Source organism: Clupea harengus, chromosome 12 (assembly GCF_900700415.2).
Source record: "Clupea harengus chromosome 12, Ch_v2.0.2, whole genome shotgun sequence".
In the NCBI taxonomy this organism is placed as follows: domain Eukaryota; kingdom Metazoa; phylum Chordata; class Actinopteri; order Clupeiformes; family Clupeidae; genus Clupea; species Clupea harengus.
The window spans coordinates 9,083,098-9,093,097 of record NC_045163.1 but is presented as its reverse complement, the minus strand read 5'-3'; the positions used below and the strand labels follow the sequence as shown (position 1 = coordinate 9,093,097).

Genomic DNA, 10,000 nt, shown 5'->3' with positions numbered 1-10,000 from the left:
TTATAGACCACAGGAGTAAGTGGCACAGGTATTAGGGCCTGTTATGAACTCTGTCTCACTACATATGAGACAGAGTACTGCTGATGTAAGATCCAAATGTTTTGGATAAATCAGTCTGGCCTGTTATTACCACTTGTTTTGCTGACTGGCACAAAAAAATGACAGGAGATTTGAGTCGCGTTCAATTTTCCATTTGTAAAACGTGTAACAGCCGCAGCATTCTGGGATATTTGACACGGCTCCAGGCAGAGACATCCCGTAAGTCTAATTTCTTGTTATCATCGCTCTAAATCAGTGCACAGGAAGGCAATATAATTACTGTCCGTCGGAGTGCTCCTGCTCGTCTCCTGATGGGCGTTTAGTCATGGATATTTGGATAGGGTAATGAATCATTTATTACTTATTTTCCCATCTTGTCAAACATTTGCCAGTTGGGTCCTATCGAACGCGGGCCGTTTTTCAAACCACACACGGTGAGCTTATCGGCCCTGCCCAGCTGTCTGACCACTTCCCCCCTATTATCTCCCCACCACATGCATTTGGGAAGGGGACGGGGGGGTGGGTGGGTGGGTGGGTGGGGGGGTTGTCAGTGTCAGTGTCATTTAATTTTCCCCACACTATCACATGTGCCAAGATTTGTCCTTGTCATACAGCAGGTTTTTTCTCCTCTTGGGCTAACATGCTGATGCACAGACATAATACACCGAGCAGAAGAGTGTCACCTCAGCACTCGCTGCTTTGCCGTACCTCCATCCCGTTTCTCTATGCTTTTAAGACACAAACAAATAGAGATAGATGTATATATATATATATATATATATATAGATAGATATAGTTAGATAGATAGAGATAGATAGATAGATAGATAGATAGATAGATAGATAGATAGATAGATTGACAGATAGATAGTTAGATAGGTAGATGGATGGATAGATATTTCTATAATTTGGATATGCATATGAAAACATCAGTATATCTTTAATTACACATTTATAGATTTTTTCTTTGTTGGTTTGGAATATAGTACAGATTGAGAAGATAAGCCAAAGCTGACTGATTTGTTTGTAGTCATCTATCTGTAGCTGTGGCCTGGTAGGAGAGTTTGATCCGTGCAAGACGAGACCTTTGGGATTTCCAGACTCTTGTATTGGCAGGCGAGTGTCTGAATGTTGGGCAACAGACTGTCAAGCCAGTGAGAGGCTTCTGAAGCCCAGACACTCACACAGACGGACCCTTCAGAGCGGGCTTGGACGCAGATAGGGAACAGGGTTGGCCACAACTGAAGCACCTGGCAGCAGCCAGTCTGACGCACAATTGAGACAGGCTCAACAACCATAAACACACATGCACGCATATGCTCGCAGGCACACACAAATACACACACAGATAAAACTCATAGATGCAGGTGCGCACACACACACACACACACACACACACACACACACACACACACACACACACACACACGTGCAAATGAACACATGAACTACAGTTCGTGTTTTTGAACATACGCCTCTTCTTTCTTTCTCTCTCTTTGCAGCCGTTTATGGGTGATAATTACTGTGATGCCTTCAACAACAGAGCCTTCTGCAACTATGACGGAGGAGACTGCTGCCATTCCACTGTCAAGACCAAGAAGGTACAGACCTGTTCCAGAATGTTCTATTTGTTCCAGAGGATTTGGGATTGAGAGGATTCTTAGAAACCTCAGGAATGAGTTTTATCATGGTATAATTGTCTGACTGACTAATTCTGACTGTGCCATGATTTCAGGCCTTGGGCTCTGTAAAGCGCCTTGAGACAATTTTATCGTCATACAATTGAATTTAATTGAATTTCAACTGAAAACAGAAAGCTTGGGTTGAAGGAGGTGAATGCATCTGCGTAGTTATTGGATTAGCTAGTGATCATTTCACTGGCCATTTCTTTGGAGATAATCGTCCATTGGAGGATTGAAACCAGTGAGTGTTCTAGAAGAGGTTCCAGATGTGTCTTTCTAGACTTTTCTTGATATGTCATAGAGTCTTTTCCAGTTGTTTCCCAAATGATCTCTTGTGTCCACCCACTTTTCTCCATGAGAATGCCAGTCTTTCCTTGAGACTTCTTTGAGTTGAGTTCAGGAGTCCTGCTAGCCTGCTCATGTCTGTTCTCTGCTCTTCAAACTTCCATGTAATGTCCATGAAAAGAGGATTTTAGCATGTTGGCTGAGATTTGCAGAACGAGAGAAGTGAGGTGCTTTCCCAGGCTTACACACACACACACACACACACACACACACACACACACACACACATACAGAGACACACACACACACACACTCTCTCTAAGACCCACACGGCGGTGTTTTTGTCCAGTTGCGTCACTCGGACTCGGGCTTGCTCCAGAGGGCCCCTGTTTGTTGAGCAATTACCCAAGGCCTTCAGGGGGACCGCTGGCCCTTCCAGTAAGCTGCCCCATGCACCAGGAAGTCTCCCGCTAGCCTGCTGCGCCTGCAGACCCTTTAAAGAGTCAGCAGGGAATTCTGGGATACCTGACTCCTGCCTCTCCCCCTCTCCCCCCTCCTCCCTGGCTCTTTCTATAAGATTGAACTGGGGTCTGGGATGGTGACCTTAAGAAGTTGTTTGAATCACACCAATGCAGCTAAGAGGACGGTGAAAGGCTGTGTTTGGTCATTGTGTCTGGTACCAGTGAAGTGAAACCATGGTCTGTTGTTCAAGCTTTCCATGTCTTGACTCATCAGACCCAAGCACCAGTCAGCTCAATTCCAGAATGCCTGCCTGATATTTCTGCAGTGATTAAACCATGGGGGAGCTGAACAGTTCTCTCTCTCTCTCTCACACACACACACACACACACTCCTCTGGTGGTCTGTCCTTCATTTCCATATGCCCCTCTGCTCCGCTCTTCCTCTGGTCTGTTCCCTCTCTCCTGCCCTCCCTGGGTGTGTAACCTTGGGGCACGCGGCCATGGGCATCCTCGTCTCTCTCTCTCATTAAGGATGAGCTTTCACTAGTCAGGAAGCAGCGAGTATCTCCCTCCTCCTCAGGATGGCAACCCCCCATGGTCTTCCCCACTATCTCCTTTCTGAACTTCCCCATTGCTCTCTATCTCTCTCTCTCTCTCTCTCTCTCACACTGAGGACTATGGAAGGGATATCTGTGTTTTCTCCAGACTCCAGAGGACTGTCATTACTTTTTATGCTCAAATACCTCTCAGAGTTGTTTATCCTCATAAAAAGAATGAAAGTGGATATTTGTCAGTCGCAAGACCTTGACTAGCATTGACTTTTGGCATGGCTATTCCCCACTCACCACTTATTTAAGAACAGGGGCTTCTCCTCCCCGGTCCCTGCTGTATCGTTTTAAAGAGACTCCCCTGGCTCAGACTAGATCTCTTTCATTTCCACACGGCACTGCCCTGGACCCAGAGATCGCTTCAGGTTCCCTCAAGGGTTGACCTGAGACAGGGAAGAAAAACACCAAACCCTCAAAGCCTCTTTCACAAGGAGAGATAGTACAGGCTCAGCTCTGTTTTCTTCTTTGAGTGTTGTCCACATTGGGGCTTAAGAGTCAATCCCCCGCCAAAGTCCCCTTCAAAAGACCACTGACAGGGTTATAAAGAAGATTCTAGAACATTGAAGAAGAATGCTATAATGTGATACAATAAACTGCCTATTCCACAGTCATGAATGCAGCTGAACACCTGACAGCGCAGACGGGGATAACAATACATATAGCAGTATCAGACTGTTTTGACCGCAAGTGACCTTCAGAACAGAGCAGGCCCAGGGCTGGCCACTCTTTGGGTGTGAACTGGAGAAAAGCTGCTGACGGTCCGTTATCCTGGAGGAGGGCCTGGTCCAATAAGGAATAATAATAATAATACCTTAGACTTATATAGCACTTTTCTTAGTACCCAAAGAAGCAAGCATCTCTTCTCGGAGGTCACTTTACTGAGTTATGAGTTTGTTGCCGAGGCAGAGTTTGACAGCCCATTGCAACCTTTTCCCTACATCAAACCAAGAGCACTTTCAGCAGTTCATCAAAAAAAGGCAACTTTTTCCCCCAGCGGTTTTAGGTGTGTAGCTTGAAGCCTGATAAGCCGGCGCTCTATCATGGGATGCAAGAGCAGGCAAGAAGAGACCAACGCACGGAGCGGGTGGGCGAGCGAGGAAAGGCTCCCTTGAAGGAGAGGTTCATCCTCAGCGCCGCTTATGAGAAGCCCCGGGGTCAAACAACGCAGAGGTGCCCCTGCCACGCATCCACCTCAGGTCTCATACCCCCCCCCCCTCTCTACCGCCACCCCCCCTGCACGCGGCACAATGATAAGCGGATCACCTGGCATCAAGGCCAGAAAGCCGGCCTAGCCGCGCAGCATCCAGGCACGCCACCCTGGCAGCCTATGAAGCGCATTCTTTCAGGTGGTATTTCAAGAGTCACTTCCCTGGAAATAGCCGGGGATTTCGGAACAGATACAGAAAATTGCTCCGAAATAAGCAATCATAATTTGATTGATGGATTGCCAGGGAGGACTGGGGGGAAGGGCTAGTGGGGCTGGGGGAGGGGAGGGGAGGGGAGGGGAGGCTGCGAGCTGAGCTGGCAAAGTGAAGCCTGACATATGAATTTATGCCGGGGGAGAAAGAGAACACTTTTATTGGATCCTTCTGGTGTCCTGAAACAGAGGTTAGAGAGCTCGTAGTAATTGGTAGAAAATGTTTTTTTTTTTTTTTATTATTATTATTTATATTTGAAGACTCTACACACCAGATACGCCAACTTCCCAGCACGCCCCAGCTGTCTGTGTCTGTGTGTGTGTGTGTGTTTGTGTGTGTGTCTGTGTCTGTGTGTGTGTGTGTGTTTGTGTGTGTGTCTGTGTGTGTGTGTGTGTGTGCGCATGGTCATAAGTCATGCATGAAGTGGCCAGTTGAACTGAGTGCTGAGCTTCACGGTGGATCAGTGTAACCCCAACTGATAACATCCAGACCCCTTTGTTCTGAGCTTCTCACGGTGAACTGCTCTTAACCTCTTCCTGGAGTCTGTCTCAAGAATGAACTGGAGGTGGCGCTCACGCAACCCCCCCCCCCCCCCCCCCCCCCCCCCCTCCTCCATCTAACACATCACCTCACAATCTGTCCCGTTTGGAAAACTGTTCCATATTCTCAGCGCCTTCACCAACTATGACACCTGATTTTCATTTCCAGACACAGACTTACGAAATATTGCACAACCGAAGGACAAAAGAGAAAGAGAAGGGGAAAAAAAACGATTGGAAATGCAGTGGGATTCACACAGTGACCTAAACACTGGCCTTTCCTTTTCCAATGTCTCCCTCCATCCCTCCATCCTTCCTTATTTCTGAGCATCCCTATAAGACTAGCACATTCTTCCGTCCTGTTTTCTAATACCACAGACCCTGACACTCATCGGAATATCTTCCCTGAAGGCTGAGTGGCATATCCTTGGGCTTTAGTCATGAAGCTCTTTAATTGTTTTATGTCTGAGGTCGTCAGGGAGGGATGGTGTATGGTTTCCTCTCTGACCACTGGAGGTGACCACACTCAGTCTCTCTTTAGTGTCTGGTGGTCAGTATGGAAGACTCCGGAAACGAAGAGGAAAGTTTTTAACTTTAGCGTGTTGTGCTCAGTATGGAAGAGTTTGGAAACCAAAGGGAAAGTCTCAAACTATAGTGTGTGGTGGTCAGTGTGGAAGATTCCGGAAACAAAAGGGTTTGTCCTACCAGTGTGAGGACATGCCCTAGGGTAGTGTGACGGGGGCACGATCTGTTTGTGATGCTATGTTTAGTGAGAGAGCAATTGCTCATGTCCCAGACACACAGCCAACACATTATACACAAATACACAAACACACATACAAATACACACAGACAAAATCAACACAGTCTCCTTGAACCAGACTGGCCCTGTGTGTGTGTGTGTGTGTGTGTATAGCATGCGGTATACTGTTGGAAGTGACTCAGCTGTTGTGACACAGCAAAGGAAAGCCCAAGTGCCTCCAACATATCGACTTGCTCTCCCTCTCATTTTCTCTCTGCCTCTTTCTCTTTCTTTCACTCTTCTCTTCCTCCCTCATGGTCTCTCTCTCGTGTCCCTATCCTTTTCTCTCCATCTCCCCCTGTCCCTTTCTCCACCCCTCTCTCTCTCTCTCTTTCTCCCTCTGGTTCCCTCTGTCCCCCTCTCTCCCTGGGCTGGGGCGATTGTGGCTGCCCTCCCCTCCCCTCTCCTCTCCTCTCCTCTCCTCTCCTCTGCTCTGCTCCGTTTCGCGTGAGTGTGATAACTAAAAGTGAAGGAAGCAAAAGCACTTCCCCTCTCCCTGCCAGTGTTTGTTTTTCTTCCTTATCTCTGCCCTGCTCTCTCTCTCTCTTTCTTTCTTTCTTTCTTTCTCTCTCCCCTCCCTCTCTTCTCCTGGTGGAGATTTGCGTATTAAGGGGTTCTGGATGGCTGCGGCTGTATTATTCCTCTCGCCGACTTTGAAGGTGCGAGGCTGTAGGCACGTAACTGTACCACAGGATCCTGTCTAATGACTGCAAGCTGTTGGCAATGCGGTCTGGAGGGTGGGCACGCTGTGTGTATGTGTGTGTGTGTGTGTGTGTGTGTGTGTGTGTGTGTGTGTGTGTGTGTGTGTGTGTGTGTGTGTGTGTGTGTGTGTGTGTGTGTGTGTGAGCTTGTTGTACTGTCCGGCCCCTCGTGTGTCTAAAGATCCCCTTAGATGGAATTCCTTCTGGGAAGTGGGTGGACCGTTAGTGGGCTTTCTCTCGTTCTCTCTCTCTCTCTCATTCTCTCTCTCTTTCTCTTTCTTTCTTTCTCTGTTTTTATGTGTCTGTGTTTGTGGCAACATGAGGGCACAAAACAAATAGGCTTTGTGTGAGGGAGCATGTGTTTGTGTGTTTTTGAGAGAGAGAGAGAGAGACACACACAAAGATGCTGAAGGGCAGGAGTTTACCTCCACATCCTCCCCCTCTCTCCCTTGTTTAGTTGAACTCTCTCTCTCTCTGTCTTTTCTCTATCTATCTCTTTCTCTCACATTGTCATGCATGTCCTTGTCTGTCCTTTCTACCTACATCGGGCCTGCTACCTACACTTTGGCCTGACTCTCCTCTGTTAAGTTTCACACTCACTCACTCACTCACTCACTTACTCGCTCGCTCACACACTCCCTCTTTCATTCATTCATTCATTCATTCATTCATTCATCCATCAATTAGCTAATTATCCCTTGAAAGGCCATGCTGTGCCCCTCGCTTACCTCGGAGACCTTTGGACCTCTGTCTTTATTTTTCCTGTAGCTGTTTACCTTTACACGGTTCAGCTCGACAAAACTTAAAAAAAAACACATGACTTTGAAGTTCTAAGAAAATGTTAGCACACCAATTAGAAAGGAGGGAGCAAAGGACAAAATCAAATAAACACAAGCTCACAGGTAAATGGCTTCACATTCCATGGAATCCCATCGCCCCTGTCTTACATCGCCATGAAATTAAAGAAGAAAGGACGCTAATGTTTAGAACAGTGCTAGGCCCCCATAAGGTCCCGGGGCAGTTTCATTTCAGACCCAACAATTCCTCAGAAGCTTTTTGCAGCCATGCGAGCCTTTAATCAAATATTATTGTTCTTCATTGTCACTGTGCTGGTGTTTGCTTTCATTTGCTATATGAAACAGGCCACATAATCACTACCCAGGGCCATTTGGCGAGCTCATATCCAAACGTCAAGACTATATGATCTTTAAGTTCTCTCAGTCACCCATAACACCGGGCCTTTGATGGGAGTTGATGACGGAGATCCTCCTGTTTATTATGTCTGCCAGAGAAGGGCGGAGGTGGAAGATGGAGTAAGATGGAGTTTGAACACGCCCCCCGGGTAACTTAAAGCCAATGCCCACTGGCGACTACTGGAAGTGCAGCGTTATGGAATGGACCAAATGTTCTGAAGCACTGATTAAAAGTGATGCCGTCAGAACTGTGAAAACCAGACTTCATTTAGCGATAGATTTAGGCATAACAATGACAGAAACACAGTGCTTCAGTAAATTTACAAAGACTAGCTAGATATTTCTATGCAATTAAGTTCCTATTAGCTAACTACTACTACCATATAAACTGGGTAACGTTAGTTGTGTTTACTAGTGGCAACGGTTGCTAAGAAAAGAAAAGTGATTCTTTCAATCCACAGGGGCATAAAAGTTGGCTCAAGTTGTTGAAGACGATACAAATACATGGATTGAATTAAAGACCAAGCCATTTATATGGACCTGTCACTTAAGAAATAGAAGTTGCTGTGCGTCAGACGCTGCCATTGGGTGTTGGCCTTTAGGGGTGAAGGCAGTCGCACTGGAAACTTACTGACTTACTGGGGCATCTGCAGGAGAAGGTTCAGACAGACAAAATGAATTGGGATAATTGAATGAATGAATGAGTCAATGAATAAATGAAAGCCCTCTTTATACACTTTGTACTGTACTGGTCTCCGCACATGTAACCCTCCCCACCAACCAGTGCATTTCGGCTGACTTAGTACTTGACGTAGCTCTTTTGGACGGTGGGTTGGAGCATGCTGGTATATGGTTGCTGCTCTGACAGATTTAAGGATGATGACTAAGTGCTGGCGAGGCGGGATGTTGCAGGATGTTACGCGTATCTCTCCAGACTTATTGCAACGTCGATATCTCAGCTCGGCTTTTACGCACACAGAACACTCACTCTGCTTGATTTGCATGCATCCACACACGCATGAATATGTGTATGTGTGTGTGTGTGTGTGTGTGTGTGTGTGTGTGTGTGTGTGTGTGTGTGTGTGTAGGTGTGTGTGTTTCGTACATAAAGAAGTGTGTGTGCTGTGGAACTGAAGATGAAATACCCCAGTACAGGGCATCTCACTGCTGTCTGCCCCTGTAGAGGGCATCTCACAGCTATCTGCCCCCTCAGAGGGCATCTCCCTGTTGCTTTCCCCTGTAGAGGGCATCTCAATGCTAGCTGCCCCAGTAGAGGCCATTTGCCTCCACAAAGGATGAAGCGAGGAGTTGTCATCTCACTGTCATCTGTACTGTGGAATCAGAGGGGAGGTAAAGAGTGGACACCTCACTGCTGTCAGTATGTGTGCCTCCTCTAGAGCAGTGGTTCTCAAACTTTTTGTCCGGGGACCCCATAAAATCCATTTGCCAAGTCTCGCGACCCCCCACACATTTTGACAGGATATTATAGGTCTAAATTCAGTTTCATCTTGAATGATGAGACTGCTTGCTGAGACAATATTAGTTTTCATTATCCACCCTGATGTAGAAAACACCATTTCTGATAGACTATACAGCATGTCAAAGCCTAATATGTTGATGCAGAGGGCAGCAAGATCATTTCGCGACCCCCCAAAAGCGTTTGGCGACCCCACTTGGGGTCCCGACCCCTAGTTTGAGAACCACTGCTCTAGAGCAGCAGAAGATGGGCGAGGAAGAGGAAGAGAGGCTGGGATGAGGAAGAGAGAGGGAGGGAGGAGTAGAGTGGAGGTAAAGAGTGGACACCTCACTGCTGTCAGTATGTGTGCCTCTAGAGTAGCAGAAGATGGGTGAGGAAGATGAAGAGAAGCTGGGATGAGGAAGAGAAAGAGAGAGGGAAAGAGTAGGCGCCTCTTTGCTGTCTGCCCCTGCAAAAGAGAAGAAGAAGGGATGGGAAGAGAAGAGGAGGAGGAGAAGAAGAAGGAAAGGCTGGGCGGGAGGAATAGAGAGAGGAATAGAAATCCGACGAAGGAGAGAAAGAGTGGATCCCCCCATGTAGAGGAGGAGGAGGAGAAAGAAGGTAGAGATGGAGCAATAGGATGAGGAGTTGAAGGAGGCGGTGGACCGTCTGGGCGGAGGTGGAGCAGTAGCCTGCCTGACCCTAAAAGGGTGCGAGTGTCTCCTGAAACGGGGGAGTGTGCGGCTGCTGTGTGAGAGTGAGCTGGGCTTTTTTTTTTTGCTGAAAAGTACAAGAGGTAATTAGCCACGTATGTCAG

At 47.2% G+C, this 10,000-nt stretch overlaps 1 protein-coding gene across 1 annotated transcript in view; it reads left to right on the top strand.

The window, feature by feature from the left end:
- pappaa (pregnancy-associated plasma protein A, pappalysin 1a) overlaps nucleotides 1-10,000 on the top strand; it is a 105,833-nt gene that overhangs the window by 91,689 nt on the left and 4,144 nt on the right. Inside the window, exon 21 of the mRNA XM_012814313.3 lies at nucleotides 1,541-1,639. Coding sequence (XP_012669767.1) covers nucleotides 1,541-1,639 — 99 coding nt within the window. The remainder of the gene's footprint in view (nucleotides 1-1,540; nucleotides 1,640-10,000) is intronic.